This window comes from Alexandromys fortis, unplaced genomic scaffold (assembly GCF_014885135.2).
Source record: "Alexandromys fortis isolate MF-2015 unplaced genomic scaffold, M_Fortis_MF-2015_v1.1 scaffold_0, whole genome shotgun sequence".
Taxonomy (NCBI): domain Eukaryota; kingdom Metazoa; phylum Chordata; class Mammalia; order Rodentia; family Cricetidae; genus Alexandromys; species Alexandromys fortis.
In genome coordinates, this window is record NW_026067949.1 from 23599741 (window position 1) to 23623199 (window position 23459).

General features: G+C 44.4%; 1 protein-coding gene across 1 annotated transcript; it reads right to left on the minus strand.

Moving 5' to 3' along the window:
* Nucleotides 1–11638: 11638 nt before the first annotated feature.
* Nucleotides 11639–12101, minus strand: LOC126506462 (40S ribosomal protein S25-like). The gene has a single exon (XM_050150074.1). The coding sequence runs from the start codon at nucleotides 12063–12065 to the stop codon at nucleotides 11688–11690; it is 378 nt and encodes a 125-aa protein (XP_050006031.1). The 5' UTR covers nucleotides 12066–12101; the 3' UTR covers nucleotides 11639–11687.
* Between the last annotated feature and the right edge of the window lie 11358 nt (nucleotides 12102–23459).

Below are 23459 nucleotides of genomic sequence, written 5' to 3' on the forward strand. Positions count from 1 at the left end.
GCTGCGCGAGGAGAGGCACCGAGGGGCCTGGCGGAGCCCGGCGAACCCAGCAAGGCGGGGCCGGGGGCGGAGGCCGCAGCGGAAGGGGGCGGGCCGCGCTCCCAGGGCGACCCCTGCAGGTGGAGGAGGCCCAGCAGCCACACGGCTGGGAGGCAGGGGGCGCCAGGGTGACACCCAGAAGCTGGGGGCTCGGGGCAGCCCGGGTATCCCCTCCAGGTGGTCTGGCGTCTGTCTGCACCAAAAGGCCGTTGGGGATCTCGTCTCCCACACGTCTGCGTTCCTTTAGAATGGAAAAATATTCCCAGATGAGATCTGCCCACAGCCGGCCAGGCGAGCTGAATATTGAAAGGTGAAACTTCTCCTGCCTTCTGACACCTCCTCCCCCAACGCCCAGACATATGCCACACACACACGAACATTCCTGCACCGGAATATCACAGCGAGATAACGCCGGGCGAGAAACACGCCTGCGGAAAGGAAACCCATAATCTCCTTCTTACTGGTTTGTTAGCCAGTAAGGGGACATTCTGCAGTCACCTGGGCATCCTTAATGTGTTCTTCACTGAGCCAAACTGGAGCCTGGGTCAGACTCACTGGGAAGGCTGCTAAAGCAGAATGCTAGGCCCCTTTCCCAGGACGTGAATGAGTGGCTGTGCTCCCAAAACGCCTGTCACAAGTCCCCATATGCTGATGTGGCTGTCATCTGAGGACTAGTCTTAAGGACCCTCATATACACAGAGTGCTACCTCCATCTCCTTTAGAAAGGTAATTCTGAAAATAATTGTAACTATTAAGTAATGGCTCTTTTCCAACCCACTCCTCCCTCAGATAATAAACTGAGACTTTGTCATCCCTACAGTGGAAGTGGGCTTTTTATTTTCATCTTCTTCATACATTGTTTACTGAGGCTTCACAAGTTCTCCTACTAGACCCGGAAATAGAAACAAATTAAAAATCCCAATCCCTGCCTTTGCGATGTTGGAGTCCAGAAGAGTGACTAACATCCATCTGTGAAATGCTGTTTCTGCTATCTCCAACGGGGAATGTGCTAGAACCAAGCACAAGTGTTGACTTGTAAAAGAGAACTGCTCATGCTCAGAGTTGAGTTATTGGGAACCAAGGGGTCGCCATGGGCTGGAGCCTGGCTCTTGCATCCTATGTAGCTTCTTATATGGTCAGTATTTCCCTCAGACTCAGCTGAAGTCCAACCGTACTGCTATAGAAAAATCTCCATAAATCTATGCAAGTGTTCACTCTTGGGACTGAGTTTCTGCAGCCCAAGACAGGTCTAATGAGCCCTGTGGATACCCAAATAGTCAAGATTAGGGCTCAAATAGCCACTTGGATAAAACAAACTGCAGAGAGCCTTGAGACTCTACTCTGTGGCCTTCAGGCCCAGACAGCCGGTCATCCCGGCGGTCTCAGCAGGCTACCCTTCCACCTTGACCTCCTCCCCGCCGGTGTTCAGAGTCCACCTCGCCACCCGCTTCCCCGGAGCTCTGGGGTTGAACCGCGCCTGCCCTCTCCAGGCTGTCTACACCGCTGTGCAGGAAAACCCGCGCTGGAGTCCACCGCGGCGGTGGGGCGGGGCGGGGCGGGACGCGCAGGCGCGGTGGGCACCAGGTTGGGCGGAGGAGGCTCCCTGATCCACACCTGATGCAATCACCCTTCCGGAAACCCACAGGGTCTCCCGGATCACCCGGGAAACGCTTCCGCACCTGCTCTCCAGCCACTGTGTGCCGACCAGGTCACCGGCTTCCCAAGTTCATTCTCTTGGGTTGTCCGCGGAAGGAGTCGGGACGTCACCTCCCGGCCAGTCTTGAAGGGGCGGCCAAGGAGCATCCCGCCACTGCTGGAGGAAACTCCCTTAATCATTTCCAGGGAAGACTAGCCCGGACTGGAGAGCAATCTTTGAACGCCCCTTTGCTTCCTTCCTGCGTCCTACCCACATTTTCTTCTCTGTTCCTGAAAGGGACGTTTAAGGTGGAGGGAATTGCTGGGTACCCTGGCAGGCTAAGGATGTAACAACACCTTAGCTGGACTGGAGAAAGCCTGCCACCGCACAATGATGTTATAAATAAGTAATTGGTTTCTCTCTACCTCATAGTTTGAGTTTGCAAAGAAAATCATTTCTCATTTTACCACCTCATGCAATTTTGATAGCTATTGAGAGCGGGTTCCCCCCCCCCCCCGTAGTGCTGACTCACACATGAACTATTTTCTTAGGAAATGAACTATTCCAAGAATATTCTGAGCTCTTGTTTTATTAAGTATGAAGTAAACGCTGGGAACAGCACATTTAAAAATTACCCCTGCAAATTCTATAAGGCCAAAAGCCCTCCTAAGTGGAGGTGTGGAAAAGACACGTCCAAGAAGATAGAATCAATCCTACAACAAGTCTTAGATTCCATAAGCATTTACCGCCTTATACCCCAGAGATGTCAATGGCTTCCTTAAGGCAGATCTGCTTGCTGTGATGGCCCAGACACCAGGGAAGCTGGAGCAGGACAGTGAATTCAAGGCTAACCTGAACTTCACTGTCAAAAAGATCAAATGCAAATCTGGGTGGCACAGAGCCAATTCCAGCTTAGTCGGGGCTACATACTAAGACCCTGGGGAGTGGAGGGGAGCAAAATGCATGATTGCAATGATATCTAGATAGTAACTCTCTCCACAACACTACCTTTTTTATTTTGATGGGTGTGTGTTTCTTTGGGGAATGTTCTGACATTTAGAGATCTGAGAGAATACCTTCTTCATAAGCAAAAATAGAGTGGAGTAAATGTCAGAACACGGGTGCGAAGTCGGAAGGCATCACAAGGTGCTGCTTAGAGAATAGCTGGCTTTTCTGAGCATGTGCCAGGGGCTGGTGAGAGCTTCCCATAGCTTGTTTAACCTAATCCTCACCAATCCCTCACCTCGAGGGAGGTGCTGTGCATCCCTGCATCATCCGTAGAGGACGGTGCTGTGCATTACCCATAGAAAAGTTAGGCTTTTGCATATGACAAAACTGAAGAAAAACTTAGCATGTTTCGAGGCAGAACTAGGTTCAGCTAGGATTTGAACAAGGCACTTTGCCTAGTGTTTACACTCTTGTTTGTCTGTCTGGTTGCTCAGTTTGGGCTCGTTGGTTTTATGTTTTCGTTTTGAGACAAGGTCTTAAGTTAGCCAGGCCTTGAATTCACTATGTAGCTGAGGCTAGCTTTGAACTCCTCATTCTCCTTTTCTCCAATTCTAGAGAGCTGGAATCACAGCTGTGTGTTACCATGTCCAACTATGCTTGTGCCTTTAAGTAATGCTACAAACAGAAAAATACAAATATGGAGAAAATTATTATGTTGTTTTTGTTTTATGTAAGAAGATAATAGCACTGAGGAGGCTGAGACCTATAACTTTCATATTTTTATTCTTATTTATTTATGTTTGTTTCAGAAAAGATCTTAGTTTGAAGCCTGGGCTGGACTTATGCTCATGGCAATCCTCCTGTTTCAGCTTCCTGCATGCTGGAATTATAGATATGTGTCACCATTTCCAGCTTCTCCCCTCATTCTCCTCTTCTTCTTCTGATGGTGGTGGTCCTGGTGGTGGAGATGGGTTTTTTTTATTTTGGTTGGTTGGTAGGTTGGTTTTGCTTTTCTTGTTGTTTTTCTGTGTCCACACAAAAACAAAACTCAAACATAATAAGAGGAAGATTATTCTGGAGCTAAAATATGAATGAGCAGCCTGGCAGTGGTGGTGCACTCCTTTAATCCCAGCAATCAGGAGGCAGAGGCAGGCAGATCTTTGTAAATTCAAGGCCAACCTGGTCTACAAGAGCTAGTTCCAGGACAGGCTCCAAAGCTACAGAGAAACCCTTTCTTGGGGGGGGGGGGGAGTGAGCATGTCCTAGGAACATAGATTTGGGTTTTCCCAAACCCAATATTCCAATGAGAAAGCAGTTTTTTGGCTAACAGAACAGAGTCATAAATCAAGACATTTTAAAGATTACATTGTGGGAATTTTAGAGAAGTGGTTACAGCAAGTTGGGGAATCAGTTATAGACCTCAGGAGCTACCTGGTACCATGCTTGCCCCATCGGTAGAGGACAGGGTTTTGTTAAGTTATTACATTTCAAAGATTTTTTTAAATTTATTTATTATGTATACAATATTCTATCTGTATGTATGTCTGCAGGCCAGAAGAGGGCACGAGACCTAATTACAGATGGTTGTGAGCCACCATGTGGTTGCTGGGAATTGAACTCAAGACCTTTGGAAGAGCAGGCAATGCTCTTAACCTCTGAGCCATCTCTCCAGCCCCTCAAAGATTTTTTTTATCTGTTTATTCGGATGTTAGGTCTGACACAGAGGTGGGCAAGGAATGACCACCTGGTAGGCTAAAGTTCTAATTGGGCTGTGTAACTGCAATATTCCAATCTTCCCTTAGTGGCTGAACCTTAGTCAGTTGGCCTATGACCTTAAACTCAGGCCTCATCTTACCCACAGATACAAAGCAGATGATCTTATGCCTACTGATTTCTCAGGATACCAGTCAGGCTCTCCAGTGGCCACTCCGTGTGTAGCTAATGGCTCTAAAACAATTCAATGTGGTAACAGACTTGTTTTGTTTTGCTATGGGGTTTTTTGTTTGTTAGGTTGGTTGGTTGGGTTTTTTTTGTTTGTTTGTTTGTTTGTTTGTTTTAGTTCTTTGTTTGTTTTTGTTTTGAGACAGGGTTTCTCTGTGTAGTCTGGCTGTCCTGGAACTAGCTCTATGGACCAGACTGGCCTCGAACTCACAGAGATCCAACTGCCTCTGCCTCCCAAGTACTGGGATAAAAGGCGTGTGCCACCACCGCCCAGCCAGACTTTTTGTTTTTTTTAAGACAGGGTTTCCTCTGCATAGCCCTGGCTATCCTGGAACTCATTATGTAGACCAGGCTGGCCTCAAATTCACAGAGATCTACCTGCCTCTGCCTCCTAAGTGCTGAAATTAAAGGTGTGTACCACTACATCTGGTGGTGCTGTGCAGGTTTTTAAATCTCAAAAATAATTATAATCTATCAGGATCAGCATTTCAGTTCCTCAGTCACACCAGCACCAGGTAGCCTCACAAAATGAGGACTGTATCGTACAAGGGTTATATGAAACACCTTCAGCAGAGCAGAAAATGTCCCAGACCGTACTGGTTCTTTATCCAAGAGCACGGCCTTCAGCTCTCTGCATGCTACAGTGTTCTAGAAGACCATGTCTGTGTGCTCTGCCCCTCCCCTGAGCTTCACTTTCATTTTCCCAAGCTAAGATCATCAGTCGAGTACAGAATCATGTCCTGGAAAGATTACGGACTTCGGAGGTTAAGCCTTTTTGGACAGTCCTGTTCTCACCAGCCGTGTGCCCGCGAGCAACACACTTCACCTCACCGTCTTCACAGCTGTTTTGTCTGCTGGTTTGTCTTTTTAAGCCGTGTGATGGACACCCAAATCATTTCCTCGTGGGTCTGCTGAGGACAAAGTGAACTGTGAACATCTTCTAGCAGGCCTCCTGTGGGATGATTTCTTTACCTCGGCCCTCACTTCAGCTCATGACTCCGTTGATTACTAAAATACTAATCTCAACCATCTTCATTTCCTACCACCTCCTCAAGCCTTTAGTCAGCCAGCTCTATTGTTCCCGCGCCCAGGCTGCCTCTCAGATCTGGGCCTCTGTGCCTGTTCCTGTCTTACTGTTCTCCTAGGCCTTGTGTGCACCATTTTAAAGTCCTGCTAACTGAGCTTGGTGAAACCCACAAGTCTCAGGTCAAGCCCCTCCCTCCAGCTTCCAGAAAGATCCTACTAGAATAGACACCCGTGGTGACGTCATTCTCCCTTATCCCATCTTATGACTTCATGTCGCTTTAGGATAAAATCTTAACTCTAAACCTTTGCTACTCACGTGGCCAGCTCCTGTCTCACTACAAATGCACATTTTGACCTCCTCTGCTACCCATCCTGTCGAGCCTCTACCTCTTCGTAGTCCCCACCTACCTATCCATGAGCATCCCTGGAGTACCAACTGTGCCTGCCCGTGAGCATTCATAAAATACCAACTGCGCCTGCCCATGAGCTTTCTTGAAGTACCAACTGCGCCTGCCCGTGAGCATCCATGGAGTACCAACTGCGCCTACCCGTGAGCTTCCTTGAAGTACCAAATGCACCTTCCTATGAACATCCCTGGAGTAGCAAACGGCTTTTCCCAGTTTGCTCTTGCAAACATCCTACTCAGGCTGAACTCATGCTCATATATCTTTATTGAGCAAAATCCCACCTACTCCACGGTCCAATTCAGGTATTATTGTAGACCTACTTTTCTTTTGGGGCCACCAGTTCACACACACACAAAAATAACATAGACTTATTATTAGTTATGAAAGCTTGGCCTTAGCTTAGGCTTGTTTCTTTCTTTTTTCTTTTTTTCTTTCTTTTTTTTTTTTTTGTTTTTTCGAGACAGGGTTTCTCTGTGGCTTTGGAGCCTGTCCTGGTGGAACTAGCTCTTGTAGACCAGGCTTGGTCTCGAACTCACAGAGATCGGCCTGCCTCCGCCTCCCGCGTGCTGGGATTAAAGGCGTGTGCCACCACCGCCTGGCCTTAGGCTTGTTTCTAACCAGCTCTTAGAACTTAAATTAACCCGTGTTTTTTAGTATATGTTCTTCCACGCACTCATTACCTCATCTCCATTATACCCATCCTAGTTATTCTGGCTGGCGAGACAACTCCGCCTTCTTCTCCAAGCTCTCTCTGTCCAGAAGTCCCACCCACACCTCCTGCCTTGCTATTGGCCATTTAGCTGCTTATTAAACCAATCACAGTGACACGTCTTCACCCATGCATGTAAAGGAATATTCCATAACATATTATCTCTTCTACAAAAGTTCTTTAAGGAAAGGAGCCTCCAAGCTCACAGAATGGAGATGCCGTGTTCAGCTGTCGAGCTATCATGGAACCCTGACTGTACCATGTCCTCCATGGGGTTTCCAGGCAAATGACTTAACTTCTCCCACACTTGTTTTCTTATCCAGCAACACTAGTAACCAAAGTGTGTGCATCATGGTAACCTAAGGAGAGGACACCCTGCTCCTGAATCTCAAGGGAAGCACTCAGTATGAATCGCCTTAAAACCATTGCTACCGCAACTTGCTATCCATCTTATCCTTTTGTCACTATGGATTCATTCCCTAATGTCACCGTAATTGATAATTTAAAATTTCTGTTTCAGGGCTAGCAATATGGACCAGCAGGCAGGGGTGTTGGCATCTCCAGGACCATGTGGAGAACTGCCTCCCACAGTTGTCCCCAACCTTCACACATGAGTCATGGCATGCACACGTTTCACATGTGCATACACATAGTAAAGATTAATTTTTAAGTAATTATTCACGTTTTCATGCGATTTTCACATTACATTGTTTTATAATAGGAGCATTTCATATTCATTGAGCAAAATTTAGGACACATGGATAAGCCTATAAGATTAATGTTTGAATGAGCTATCTCTTGCATACAAGCGAAAGGAACTCGTTGTCATTAACGTATCCACAATATAATGCGTGGGAAGGTTAGGTGTCCGATAGTTCACTGTCATCAGAGTAGGGTAATATGTGCCTCCCTTCAGATCACACAGTGGTAGGTGGGGGCATCTTCTAATCAGAACTCACTCATGTAGCTTGAGGCTTTTTTCCCCACCCACTAGTTCCCAAATAACCACTCTGAGGCTTAATATTAACTAGAAACTGTTTGGCCTATGGCTCAGGCTTATTGTTAACTAGCTCTTACAACTTAAATTAACCCATTTCCGTTACTCTGTATCTTACCACAAGACTCATGGCTTGTTACCTCACATCTTATTCCTTTGGCGGCGGCTGGCATCTTCCTGACTCTGCCTTCTTTCTCCCAGTATCTGTTTGAATTTGCCACCTCTCTATGTTCTGTCCTGCCATAGGCCAAAGTAGCTTATTTATTAACCAATGGTAACACAACATATTCACAACATGCATGATGCATCCCACATCACATTCATTCAGTGGAAGGCCCAGCAAGGAGATAAGGAATGTCTCGTGCCTCTCCCACTCACTTACCCATGATGCTTTGCCAGTTCTTGATCATCCATTGGCAAGCAGGTCATGCACTTCTATGTCTCAACAGGCCTTTTTCTGAGCCCAGAATGTACTCCCTGCTTTGCAAAGACCCCTCCTATCTCCTTCACTGTTTGTCCACTTTTTAAAGTCCTCCTTTCTTCACGGGCCAGTGCTTTCTTGATTATACCATGCAAGTCAGCTGCTCACATTTTAACTCCAGAGCGTGTCAAAGGTTTCCAGAGCCTGGCATCCATCCGGTTCCCATGTCACAACATCCTCTGCTGATGTGTAAGCTCCTCTTCCCAGTTTCATCCCACAAAAGGTAATGTGATAAAACTTGTTCAGTAAGTGAAAAAAGAAAAGTAGGTCGACCGAGCTGGCCCTGTTAGTCAGGGTACTTGCTGCCAAGGCTGATCCCCAGGATCCACACAGTAAAGAGAACCAGCTCCTGTCGGTTATCCTCCGACCTCCACAAGTGCCCCATGGCATGTGTGAGCAACTGTACACACACATGAAAAATAAACAGATAAATACTTAACCCTTTTTAAAGGAAATTAGATTTTAAAGTGCTATGTACTGAACATGATGCAGACAGAAATTCAATTGAGTCTCAATTTCTAACAATGTTTCCTCAAACGGACAAGTCACAATTTTATTTCAGAGGAGGGTGCTGCCAGACAAGTCACGTAAGTGGCTTTCCAAAAGACACTGGACTACTGGGGACTGAACCCCAATTTCTTCAAGGCTGCTGTATAGCATAAGCACCTTCTCAATGAGATGTTTTTCCTATGAGAAGTCACGCATGGTCCTTGCTAGGGAATCCCACCACACAGGTTTTCCCATCTTTTATTTTGTTGTTGCTCAGTTGTTTATTTGTTTGACTTTTGTCTTAATCCATGATCAACTCTGTTAAGAAGAGAAAATGAATCAAATGCTTCTGTAGATTTTTTTTTTTACTGCTGTAAAACACATTAGTGAATTTCATTAAGATTTCCTGGTTTTTGAACAGTGGTAGCAGAGGGCTCTATCAAGAATTGGTAGAAATTCAATTAAATGTACACAAAAGCACCTAGGGACGTGAGTCACTCCTCCCCCAGGTCACACGGAACGGTTACTGTAGGAGCTAGAATATTAATGAATGGACTCTGGCTGCAAAGAATTTATAGTCTCCTGCTCAGAGCAATCTCTCCCCCAGGCTACCTGCTATCTCCTTGCCCTTCTGAATTCCCTTCTTCCCTTATCATCAGACAGCAGAAATTTCAGCCCGGAGTACCAGGGTGCACAGTGTCTCATAGTTAATCATCTACCTAGATAAGGCAAGAATTTAAATCTTGTCAATGGCGGGAGGGGTTGGGGGTGGGGGGTAGAATCACCTTTATATTCAATGGGCACAATACAAATCACACAATGCAACCTAGAAAAATGCTCAAGTCTAAACTCATGCAAAGATAATTAAAAAGAAATGGGGACTATGAGGTGGAAGAAAACATTGAGAGAGGAGATATTTTACAATGAACTAGGAATCATTTATAAGAGAAAAAATGCCTTATGCCAGAAATAGGCAAGAAATACATTGCCAATTTTCTAAGGAATTGAGAGTCTCCTTGATCAAATAAGGACCTGATGGTTTCCAATCTTTATTTGTTTCTACCAAATATCTTGCATTCTAAAGGGCCTCATTACAAAGTCTGAAAAAGAAAGTGGGGGAGGAAAGGAAGGAAAAAAGATATAGAGATCTTCTGGGGACTTGTTTTGTTGGGTTGCTTATTTGTTTGTGGGACTTTCTTTTATTTTGCCTTGAGGGGGGCAGACTCTTGTTATCTCTTCCTGACAGGCAATCCTCCTGCATCAGCAGTCCCAGTGCCCCTTGTGGGGAGGGGGGAGCAGACTCTCTTTATTTCTCCCCAACAGGCAATCCTCCTGCTTCAGCAGTCCCAGTGCACTTTATGTGTAGGGGGAGGGGAGGCAGGCTGTCTTTATTTCTCCCAGACAGGCAATCCTCCTGCATCAACAGTCTTAGTGCTAGAATTACAGCATATAACACCATACCCAGCTCGTTTTTGGATTTTAAGAAATTGGGGCTGGAGAGATGGCTCAGCAGTTAAGAGCACTTGTTGCTCTTGCATAGAACCAAGGTTTGGTTCCCTGCCCCCACATGGTGGTTCACAGCCTTTTATAACTCCAGCACCAGGGGTCCAATGTCCTCTTCTGACCTCCAGCACCAGGCATACAAGTGGTTCACATACAGACATGCAGATAAAATACACACACACACACACACACATAAAGAAATAAATACATAAATAAAAATATAAATAAATATTTTTAAAAGAGGGATAGAGAAAGGTTATAGGTAAAGAAACAATTGAGGAAAGAGCCCCAATATCAATCTCTGGCCTCTACCCATACCTACTTGGGAAATCTCTGATCTCTCTCTTTCTCTTCTCTGTCTCTGTCTGTGTGTGTGTGTGTGTGTGTGTGTGTGTGTGTGTGTGTGTGTGTGTGATTTGTGAGACAGAGAGACAGTGAAATCATTAATAGTCAACATCTACTTCCGGGTTAAGGGGAGGCTAGCTTCTGAAGACAGGGACTTAGCTCATAATAGAGTGAGTACCCAGCACGCATGAGGTCCTGAGTTCAGTGCCACCCCATAAACTGGAAGTGTTAGCTCGCATCTGTAACCCTAACACTCAGGAGATGGAGGCAGAAACAATCACAAGCATATCCTTACCTACATAGTGGGTTTGAGGCGGGTGTGGGCTGTATGAGAGAGAGACAGAGAGACAGAGAGAGGGTATCAGTTTTGTCAGAAATAGCTAAGAGTGCAGAAACTGAATCTGGGGAGAAAATGGCATTTGTATAGGAAAACAAAGTGTGATAAAAGCAATAGTGTATAATAATACTATTTAACATGAAGGCTTCATATTAGAAAACATTCTTAGTAGGTGCAATAAGATTTTTAAAAATAGACTTCAAAGAGTTGTAAGAAGTGCTCCATCCCCTTGAGACATTCAAAATTAACCTAGACGAAGAACTAGAATATATTTTGCGGAGAGCGGCCCTTTCTGACAAGCTGGTAGATTAGCTTGAATTGATTTTTCCTCCCCTAATTTCTTAGACTCTCAGAAACGCTATTCTTAGAAGACAAATGAGTTTTCCTCGAAGTGGAATTTTCTGTCTTTATTTTAATCAAATGAGATATGATTTCTCATGAAAATTGTTTCCAAGCCAATGACTCTGCAAGACATACTTCTAACTCTTATTTAGACTATAAGATTTCCAGTCCCAGTTAGAGCACCAGCAAACGTGATCAATCACAACCCAGTGTCCTCCCCGTGTGCTAGGAACCGTCAGAGAATAAAGCTCACACACAATGAATGAGAGGAGCAGAGCATTTCCTATTCTAGCAGTTACCACCCTTTGGTTCTAGGTTCACATTGCTCTCTAGAAAGCCATTAGCGAGAGAAAAAAAAAACATTAAGTTCCATTAAAACTATGTCAAGTACATTTTTTTAATACTTACTTATTTATTATGCATACAATATTCTTTTTTTGATTTAATAAAGTTTTATTTTTCCAAATGTACAGCTGATTGAACCTGTTCAAGCATCTTCACCAGCAGCTGGGGCATCTCCACCCTTTGTGTTTCTGGTGTAAATTACTTGGGCTCTGTGCTTTGAAACCAGCTTGATAAGCCCTTTACTAAGGAGCTCCTGAAGAGCTGCCCTGGCCAAGGAACCATGAATCTTCAGTCTCTCAGAGACCACGGCTGGAGTAATAAGTTTATAGTTGGGCACTTCCTTACAGAGTTTGTCGTATGTAGCCTTGTCAAACAGGACTAGATTGTTGAGCTTGTCCCGAACTTTGCCTTTGGACCACATCTTCTTTTTGGCCTTGCCACTGGACTTATTTACTGGGTCTTTGTCTTTTTTGGCCGACTTTCCGGCATCTTTCTTCTTCTTGTCATCCTTGGGCGGCATGATGAAGTTCGGAGAGTGGCGACGACCACTGCAGCCTCCCTCTGTATACAATATTCTGTCTGTGTGTATGTCTGCAAACCAGAAGAGGGCACCAGACCTCATTACAGATGGTTGTGAGCCACCATGTGGTTGCCGGGAATTGAACTCAGGACCTTTGGAAGAGCAGGCAATGCTCTTAACCACTGAGCCATCTCTCCAGCCCCTCAAGTACATTCTTAATCCAAGGACAGTTTGATTTTATTTGGGGTTTTGGTTTTGGTTTCTTGAGACAGGGTCTTAGTGTATACCAGGCTGACCTGATAGCCAGTTATAAAGTCTATGCTTGCCTAAAACCCATTTTGTAGACCACACTGGCCGAGAATTCAAGTTCAAAGTAATCTTACCTCAGGCTTTCAACTGCTGGAGTTCCAGTGTGCTGCCACGCCCAGCTCAGGAACCAGTTCTGAGGGGTAGAACACAGTCTCATAGGCACCTTTAACAATGGTTTATTTATTTTGTGTATGTGTGGATGTTTTGCCTACATAAACGTCTGTGTGCCACATTCGTGCCTGATGCCCACAGCAGCCAGAAGGTAGCTTTTGATCCCTTGAGATTGGAGTTACAAAGAGTTAAGAGCTGCCATGTGGGTACTGGGACTCAAATCTAGGTCCTCTGAAAGAACAACTTTGCTCTTAACCACTGAGCCTACTCTCCAGCCCATATGCATCTGATTTGAAGCAAGAAAAGAGCTAAGTCAAAACTGCCCTGGACACAGCTTTTCCTGGTATCGTTTAGCTCTCTTAGGCAGCTCTGTGCTTGGGGCTTGAGGAGGAAACACAAAGTGAAACCGTGTGTGTTCTTTCTCCCTGTGCGCACTAAGAGCTTTCAAAGTATCTTTCCGGCACTTTGAGAAATGCGATTCCCTTTCCGTCACTTAAAACCGGACTGGAGAAAAAACTCCTTCGGAATCCACTTTTAGCCAGTTGTGGTTGGACATGCCTGTGACCCCAGCATTTCAGGAGTAGAGGGAGGAGAGTCAGAAGCTCAAGGCTAGCTTCTGCTACAGAGACCCTAGCTCAAAAAAATTGTAACATACAAGCCAAGCAACAAACCAAAACCTAAATACAGAAAAAGTTATTAAAGAAAATCCTTTATGCCAAGGTCACACATTTTACTTTGTTTTGTCATATATTTAAATCTGTGGGGTTGTTTTTTTCTTTTAAAATTTGTGTGTGTGTGTATGTATGCCTATGTGTGTGCACACACACGCGCACACTCCACAGCATACATGTGGAGGCTGTGCTCACGTCAGCAGCATACATTCACGCAGGACTTCATCTGCTCCCCATTAGAAGGTGAAGACTGAGACTACAGATCGATCGACAAGCCAAGCAACACCAAAGACAAGAAATAGGCATAGGAAATGGATGTAGCTCACTGGAAGAGCATTTGTCCAGCATAGGTGAAGTCTCAGGTTTACTCCCCAACAACACACACAAATAGACAAGTGTGTGTGCATGTGAACACATGTGTGTGTGCACACTGAGAGAGGTAGAGAACAGACTTTCCTTCAGAGCCCTCACAGATTAGCAACTTCGCTCATATCTTATTCTTAAACTTCTAATGTCCCAAACTACAAGGGGCTATGTTTCTGTTTTGAGCTAGGCAGTGCATATATTGTGTTCCGGCAGCCCTGAGGAACTCTATTTCTAGCCAATAAAACATTTATAAATAGATAAAAATTTTTATTACTTGTAAGTGAATATTACTAAACTTTAGAGACTCTTAAAGGTATCAAAGATAATACTAAGTGAGGCCTGGACAAATGCTTACAAAATGTTGCCATCCTTTTCTGTGGTGACACTAAAAACCTCCCTAGATTGAGGGAATTATTTTATGTGCATTTTATTTTGGTATTGATTTTGTAAGAATTTGTAGGAAAAAAAAACCCAAATCCGGTAAACGCCCCTCCAGTGTGATCTGTAGGGAGAGCCAGGATCAATGCCTCAAGTTTTGGCGCTCAGTCTCCCACAGGGAGGCCTTACTCAACCCCTATAGTTAAAATGCAATTAACTCTATTGCTGGGGCTGGGGGGAAATGGGTTAGGAAGCAGCCGTCTTATGGATGCAAAATTATAGCTTTGCAAGATAAAAAGGGCCCTGGAACTGCGTGGTGGGGATGCTGCACAACAGGGATACTCTTACTGACGCTGAACTGTATACTTAAAGTGCTGGTGATGGGAAGTGTGTAGCAGACAGTTCACATCCAGATCACAACCTAAAAACAGAGCTCTTCAAACCGGGTGCCATGGGCCGCTGCTGAGCTCATGGACAAGACCTTTCAGCAGAAGTCAATAACATGGATAATGTTGGGGTTTTTTTGGGGTTTTTTTGAGACAGGGTTTCTTTGTGTAACAGTCCTAGCTGTTCTGGAACTAGCTCTGTAGACCAGGCTGGCCTTGAACTCACAGAGCTCCCTTTAACTCTGTCTCCTGAGTGCTGGGATTAAAGGTTTGCACCTCCATACCTGGCCCAAGGGCACTAAATTCCAAAGCCTCACTTTTCACAGTATCTCCTTCCTAAATGTCCGTCTGGGCCACGACTCCTGTTAGGCAGGTCCTAGTCCCCACCAAGCCCAGTTCCTTTTCACAGGCGCCCCCTATCCTCTCACAAACCTCTTCCTCAGCTCTTGAAGCATATGACAGTCAACAGGATGCTGACACAGCTGAGGGAGAGACACTGTAGACTGCAGTTCCTGGGCCCAGCGATTTCCCACGGGATGCAGAACAAGAAGCTGCCAGCCAACGGACATCCACGTGACATTTTCATATGACTTTGGAAATACAGCTTAGTGGTAAACAAGTAGAACCTGCGCTACAACACGACCCTATCCCAGGTCCCAGCCGTTCTTTTTACTCTTCTACTTACAACGCTGAAAAATAGGAATCAAGTGACTGTCATGCCTGTCTCAACAGCAATAATACTGAACCTTCTGGCAACAGTAATACTTTTATTCATCTGCAAATACATAAACTATAAAAAAATGTAGTCTTGTTCGTCTCATTAAGTGGTTCACTTTCAATAAAATCTTACTTTTCATGTTACCCATAAAATGTGTGAAGTATTTGTGGTATGTTGATTATGTCCTAGAGATAATAACTCAAATAAGATAGTTGGAAATGCTTAAAGCCCAAGGACACAGGAAATAAAAACAAAATTTAACTTCAATATATATGCAGAGGTGTATCTAACACAGCAAAATTGTGCTAGAGTGGCCAGTAAAAGACTTTCAGGCATAAAAATACATCACATTGAGATAAAATTTTCTAGGTGAAATGGGATGGAAATATGAAATAGTTAGAAGGACTATATAAAAATCTCGAACTGTTAATGGAGAGCTGGCTTAAGCATCTTAGAAACACACAGCACGGGGCAGCTACGGCAGTTTAATTTCATTGAACACATTTAAGTGAGGGGCTTATTTTTGCTGCTGCACTGGAAGTTATATCCTTTGCAATGATTTAAACTTATAGTACAAATTTTAGGTAACCAATTAAAAATGTCTGAGAGGGTACATGATCTATGCTATCTATAAATTTTGGAAGACAGCTACGCTTATCACTATGCTAGAAAAGCTGTACCAACTAACCAAAAAATTTAGAGTCAGAAGAAAAAGGTAAGATGATACCTTATTCTTTAATTTATATTATTACTATTATATTATTATTGTTATTATTATAATGATGATGATGTGTGTATGTGTGTGAATGCGTGCACATATGTACCACAGTGTGTGTCGGGAGGTCAGAGAACAACCTTTCTGGAGTTGGTTCTCTCCATCCACCGCGACTTCTGGGGATCAAACTCGGGTCATTAGGTGCACACAGCAAGCACTTTTAACCTATTGATCTTGCTGTCCTGGCAGGATGGGATTTTGTTTTGTTTTGCTTTGAGATAGGGTCTCGCTGTGCAGCCCAGCATGGCCTGGAACTCACATGAGGCAGATCTGCCTCATTCTGCCTCCCAAGCATTGGAATCAAAGGCAGATAAGGCGATTTAATAGAAAATGGCCCTCAAAGAGAGTGGCACTATTAGGAGGTGTGGCCTTGTTGAAGTAGGCGTGGTCTTGTTGGAGGAAGCAGGTCGCTGTGAGGGGTAGGCATCAGGTCTCATACAGCCTCAAGCCACACCCAGTGTCTCAGTTCACTTCCCGTTGCCTGCAGATCAAGATGAAGAACTCTCAGCTCCTTCTATAGCACCATGTCTGCCCGCATGCCCCCACGTCCCACCATGATAATGGACTTAACCTCCGAAACTGTAAGCCTCTCCATTTAATGCTTTTCTTTATCAGTGTTGCTGTGGTCATGGTGTCTCTTCACAGCAATAGTAACCCAAACTAAGATAGCAGAGTAGGGAGGGATTTTGCTAGCTTCTAGCTCCTAGAGATGTCTTGCCTCTGTGGGACCAAGGTTTCTCGGAACCATGACTAAATGAAGATATCATGATAATTGTATCATAAACAAGCACCAGTCTCAGGGGTGAACTGCAGGGCTTGTAAAACTGAACTTCCGGGTGTCCCCACTTTTCAGTCACAATTTTTTTTTAAAGATTTTAAAGATTTATTATATATACCTGCACGCCTAAGAGGACACCAGATTAATTACAGATGGTTGTGAGCCACCATGTGGTTGCCGGGAATTGAACTCAGGACCTTTGGAAGAGCAGGCAATGCTCTTAACCGCTGAGCCATCTCTCCAGCCCTCAGTCACAAATTTACCGTTGGTGTCTTGACTTTCTTCCAGCATAAGTAGAATGCATCCATTTTACATAGTTTTCTTGATTATCATGTAAATTTCATTTCCAAGTCTTCAGAGGAGTGGGATGGCAAGGATTTCGTTCTCATGTATTACCTATAAAACATGTAACAAGTGTGACTATAAAATTAACATAGGGAAAGATAATTGAGCTGGTAGATATTCAAAATGAAGGCGAGCTAAGATCGTTTATACTACCTTTTAAAGACATGTGGCTAAGAAGGAAACTAAGTTAATCCAGCGAACACTTATTGAGCACCAGCAAATACACTAAAGCGTGCCAGGATCATCCTAAAGAAGAAAAGCAAGGCAAACCTTGCTGCAGAGACTTCCAGAATAACCAGGGGTTCTAATACATGGAATAAGTATACAGTTGTCTTAGTTCCAGTTTCTATTGCTGTAATAAAGCGCAATGATCAAAAACAATTGAGAAAGGAAAGGATTTATTTCATCTTACAGCTTGTAGTCCATTTCTCCAAGAAGACAAGGCAGGAAGTCTTAGGCAGAACCCTGGAGGCAGGAGCTGATGCAGAGGCCGTGAAAGGGTGTTGCTTACTGATTTGTTCCCTATGGCTTGCTCAGCCTGCTTTCTTATAGAACCCAGCGCCGCTATTCCAGGAGTGGTACCATCCACACTGGCATAGCCCTTTGGCATCAATCATCAGACACGAAAATGCCCTGCAGACTTACCCACAGGCCAGTGTGGCAGCTGCGTTTTCTCAACTGAGACTCTCTCCCCCCCCCCAATACCTCTTCCATGTGTCAAGTTAAAAACAAACAAACAAACAAATTAGCCTTTACAACAATCAAGGACAATTACACCAGAGCTGGAGAGGTGCTCAAGAGTTCTCCCTGTGGTTCTAGAGGACCTGAGTTGCCAGCACCCATGTCAAGTTGCTCACAAATACCTGTAACTCCAGCTCCAGGGGCTCTGATGCCCTCCTCTTGCCTCTGTGAGCAACCACGTTCATGTGCACAAATTCACATACAAACACACATACATGTACATTAACTAAAAATAAAAAAAAAAACAGTCACAATGGTACAGTTGAAGGATAGAGGGACAAGGAGTCATTTGATCTCCATCTTGAAAAAAGTGGAGAAAGTTACTAGGGGGAGGCAGGGAATGGCCATTCAAAATTGAGGGAGATGGAAACACCGAGGGAGCTATCCAGAGACCTGTAAAGACTCTGTATTCTTGTAGAGAATTTAAGTTCAGTACATCTAGAATATACAGCTTCTTATTGGCTAGCTTGTACATCTTAATTTAACCCATTTGTAAGAAGACAGTTCTGAGGTGAGCAAGAAGTGGGAGAACCCTTCCCTGCAGACACAGTCAAGGTCAGGCTTTACCTGGGCCACTTCCCTGGTGCTGAATTTCCTGTTTTGTTTTGCTGCCCCATTTTTTTAAATTTTTTAAAATAAAAAAATTAAAAAAAAAAAACAAAAATAAAAAATAAACAGAGAGGCTCCTTAAAAGGCTTTGCCTGGAGCCTGCTCCGTCCATTCATCCAGGAACACTGAATTCCTCTCCCATTGCTGCTTTAGAATCCAGAACCAGAAGTGTCTGGAGAGATTGCTCAGTGGTTAGGAGCACTTGGTGAGCAATAGTGAAGACTGGAGTGGATTCCAGCACCCACAAAACAGGGTAGGTTTCCAGCAATTGCCTATAATTCCAGTTCCGAGGAATCTGGCTCCCTCTTCTGGCCTATAGGAGTAAACACACCTCAATCTACTTCAAGACCCAGCAATTGCATTCTTGGGCTTATACACAAAGGAGGCTAAATCATACCACAAAGACACTTGCTCAACTATGTTCATAGCAGCATTATTTGTAATAGCTAGAACCCGGAAACAACCTAGATGCCCCTCAACTGAAGAACTGAGAAAGAAAATGTGATACATTTACACAATTTACTCAGCAGTAAAAAACAATGACATCTTAAAGTTTGCAGGCAAATAGATGGAACCAGGAAAAAACCATCCTAAGTGAGGTACCCCAGACCCAGAAAGACAAACACAGTATATACTCACTCATAAGTGGATATTAGGCATAAAGAAAAGAATAACCAGACTACAATCCACAACCCCTGAGAAGCTACATAACAAGGACACTAAGAGAGGCATGCATGGAAGCCCCTGGGAAGGGGAAATGGATTAGATCTCCTGAGAAAATTGGGAGCTCAGGGGAGGGGAGAAGTAAGGGATAAAGGGGAGGGGTGAGGAGAACATGAGGGAACAAGATGGTTGAATTGGGGGAGGGACAGAGAGGGAGAACAAGAAAGAGATATCTTGATAGAGACAGCCATTATAGGGTTAGGGAGAAATCTGGGACTAGGGAAACTCCCAGGAATCCACAAGGATGACCCCAGCTAAGAGTTCTAGCAATAGTGGAGAGGGTGCCTGAACTGGCCTTCCCCTGTAATCAGATTGATGACCATCCTAAGTGTAATCATAGAACCTTCATCCAGTAACTGATGGAAACAGATGCAGGGATCCACAGCTAAGCACTGGGCTGAGCTCCTGGAGTCCAGTCGAAGAGAGGGAGGAGGGATCATATGAGCAAAGGGATCAAGATCATGATGGGGAAACCCACAGAGACAGCAGACTGGAGCTAGTAGGAGCTCACTGACTCTGGACTGACAGCTGGGAAACCTGCATAGGACCAAACTATACCCTCTGAAGGTGGGTGACAGTTCTGTGGCTTGGGCAGTTTGTGTGGCCACTGATAGTGGGACCAAGATTTATCCCCAGTGCATGAACTGGCTTTTTGGAGCCGATTCCTTATGGATGGATACCTTCCTCAGTCATGATACCAAGGGGAAGGGCTTGGTCCTGCCTCAACTTGATATGCCAGACTTTGTAGACTCCCCATGGAAGGATGGAAGGCCTTATCCTTTCTGAGAAGTGGATGGGAGTGGGGGGAAGGTGTGTGGGGAAGAGCAGGAGGAGGGGAGGGAGGGGGAACTGTGGTTGATATGTAAAACAAAAAATAAGTTTTAAATAAAAAATTTTTAAAAATAAAAATAAAAAATAAACACAGAGAGAGAGAGAACTGGTGTAAGATTGCTAACAGAAAGGAAACGCTGGGGAGAGGCAGTATCTGGGAGCCACAGGTCCTCAGAGAGGCTGGATTCAGAGGATCCAACTTAAATGACTCTTTTCTACTCAGCTGATCCTAAAGCCCGAGGGACACCCTGTTTCCCACGGTGGGTTATCTATGCCCGGAGAACATGCCAGCACATTCCAGGAGTCAATGGACACCATAGGATTGGCCCGTATCTACCTGGACTGGCAAATATGCTAGGAAATTTTAAGGAAATGAGTTATAATAAATGAATATCTCTCATGAAGCAAAGTACCAAGTTGGGGAAAGACCGCTCCTGAGAGCAGACAGCCAAGGGTCTCCAGAATTCGATGCTCTGTTGTATAGACCTTCAGGGAGAAAGTGTGGACAGAGCTGGGGATTACTGCTCTGGAGAAGTCAGAGAAACGAGTTCCGTCCTGAAGATCAAGTAAGAAAAGGAGTTGGCACTGGAGAGATGGCTCAGCAGATAAGAGCACTTGCTGCTCTTCCAGAGGACCCTGGTTCAATTCCTAGCATGCATATGGTGGCTCGCAATCCTCTGTAATTCCACTTCCAAAGGATTAGATTCTAGCCTCTGCTGGCCTCCATGGGCCCTGCACACACAGTACAAGGCATACATATAAAATAAAAAATAAATCTTTAAAAAATCTAGTAAGGAAAGGAGTGATGACTGGGCGGTGGTGGTGCACGCCTTTAATGCCAGCATGCAGGCGGTAGAGGCAGACAGGTCTCTGTGAACTCAAGGTCAGCCTTATTTACAAAGTGAGTTCAGGAAACACAGAGCAAAACTCTGTCTCGAAAAACAAACAAACAAACAAACAAATAAATAAATAACAACAAAAAGAGTGAACTTAGAGCAAGTGTGGGTTTTCTTGGTTCCATGAAAGTAGCCTGTAATGGTTTTCAGAACTTCCTCTCCTCTGTGGTCATGTGTGAAGACTTCCTGTTTGCTAACCATTACATTCATGACCTTCATGAATCCCAAAGGTCTCTGGGTGGTGGGCACATTTTACATATGGGAAAAGTGAAGCTCGGGGAAGTCAGACAACATCACCAAGGTCCTTGAAAAGCAGGTGAGGATCCTCAGCTGTTTCCATAGCCTGTGTCTTCCTCACTTTGTTCTCACAGAATGTAGGACACTCAAAAATAGAGAGATCCAGGAACTCGGTATCTCTCAAATAAAATGTCAAAGAAGTCAGAAAGAGACAAGATCCTGCCCAAATTAGCTCATTACACTTCCACCACTTACCCTAATGTTCGCATCACCCTTCTGTTCTCTTGATTCCATGGCTTTCAGTTGGGTATTTGAAGAAGAGAACTCTGGCTTCCTTCTCTCACTAGCTTTATAGGATTCTCTCTTGTCACCCATAAACATTTTGCCCTGTACTTAACCTCCTTGCCTTGGCATGCTACATAAAAGAAAACCAACCAACAAATAAACAAAAAATAATATCACAGAAATACCAAAATAAGACTAAGCAGGTTTCACAAGTGTGGGAGTCATAAAAAGTCTCCTTGCAAAGGTTACATTTTGTTTATTTCTTTGTTAAAAATTTGCCAGGTTGGGGGCTGGAGAGATGGCTCAGTGGTTAAGAGCATTGCCTGCTCTTCCAAAGGTCCTGAGTTCAATTCCCCGCAACCACATGGTGGCTCACAACCATCTGTAATGAGGTCTGGTGCCCTCTTCTGGCCTGCAGGCATACATGCAGAAAGAATATTGTATAGTAAATAAATAAATAAATATTTAAAAAAAATTGCCAGGTTCCATGTACACAGTTCATTTACCTCTAAAAAAGAAGGAAGGAGTTTTAAGTGCTGTTTCAGCCTCATAAATGCAATCTCCAGTCTCTAGCCTGGGACTTCCCAGGAGAAGGATTGAGACCGACTTAACTCCCTCTACATATCATACTCTTAAAAATTGTTTATTACTTTCTTCTTACTCGGTTGAGTTACTAGGCATAAATCTAAGACTTGGAGGCTCATACAGCCAGACCACAGGGATGATTTCAATTCCTTGCTGGCTTGAGTTTTTATAAATCTAGTTCATGTATCAATTAATGTTCACATTGACGTATTTCCCCTTTAATATAAGCATGTGTGTCATGACATGAAAGCTATTGTCATTTCTTCTAGCTCCTTAAAATACTTTGCACCGGTGGACATGAGTACCATTGACAGGTCAGTTAGCCAAAGCCCTAGGAACTCTGTTGAAGCTCTTAGCATCCAACATTAAACACGGCATACAGGAGCACAGTAGTCGCACATGGTTCTGGTCGCTTTCTAAGACGTATGATGAAAAACACTGTGATGGAGGCTGAGAAGACAGCTCGATAGGTAAAGCGCTGGCTGTAGATAGCATGAACAGCCGACTTCTCACCCCTAGAACCCACATAAAAGGCCCAATACAGCCATGTGCGCTGGTAACAATCCTAGTTCTTCTGCAGCAAGATGGGAGCTAGACAGGAGAACCTCAGGAGTTTCTGGGTCAGCCAGCCTGGCGCACACAGTGGAGAGCACAAGATCCTGTGTTCACAAGACAACACAGAAGGTGAGGACAGACGCCTGAGGTTGTCCTCTAACCACAAGTCGAACATGCCAAGGCACATGCCGAACATGCCAAGGCACACGAATATGTGCACACGTGTGCGTGCATGTACACACACACACATATCATACCACATTATACACCCACACAGAGATGAAAAGCAACACCATGGAGATCTTTTTCCTCACCTTTCTGGCAACAACCACTCAATAACTGCAATGCCATTTTCAGGGCGTCATTTTCTTATTCATTACATAAATTGTTTCCTAGCTTTTGAAACTTGTTTTTCAGGAAGTTAACAGCCTTTAGCCTCCTGACCACACTTTGCAGATACTGAATGGGATTGTGAATCAGAACACATACGATTTCTCAGCTATCAAGGCATCTGTGACGGCGTCAACTCCAAGTCAACTCAATGAGATTTTGAATCACCATGGAAACAAGACTTGGGCGTGTCTGGGATACCTAGGTTGGGTGAATTGAGATGGGAAGACCCATTCTAAAACATGGGCTGCACCATTCCATGGCCTGGGGGCCTGGACTGAATGAAAAAGAGAAAGAGAGCAGAGCACCAGCATCCACCCCTCTCTGCTTCCTGACTCTGGATGCCACACGACCAGCTGCCCTATGCGCCTACCTTTCCGGCCATGATGGACCATATCCTTTCCAAATGCAAGCCCAAATAAAAAATAAACCCTTCTCTTCCTACACAAAGTAGCTTAGTATTGGGAATTTGGTCACAAGTAACAAGAAAAACAACTCAAATCCCCTGGAATAGTGAACCCCAAATTAAATGCTTTCTAAATTGCCATGACCTTATAATGGCAAGAGGAAAGCAACAAAGACAGTGGCTAAGAGCAATCTGTAAGTTTAGAAAATATACTGGTCAGAAATTAAGCTGTAACAAGTTGTAACAACGTTTTACAAACAAGTATTTTTGTTGCTATTTCATGCGTTACTCTGATCATT

What these genes read in the sequence shown, in the direction of transcription:
- LOC126506462 (XM_050150074.1), bottom strand. Translation starts at nt 12,065, where the DNA reads ATGCCGCCCAAGGATGACAAGAAGAAGAAAGATGCCGGAAAGTCGGCC.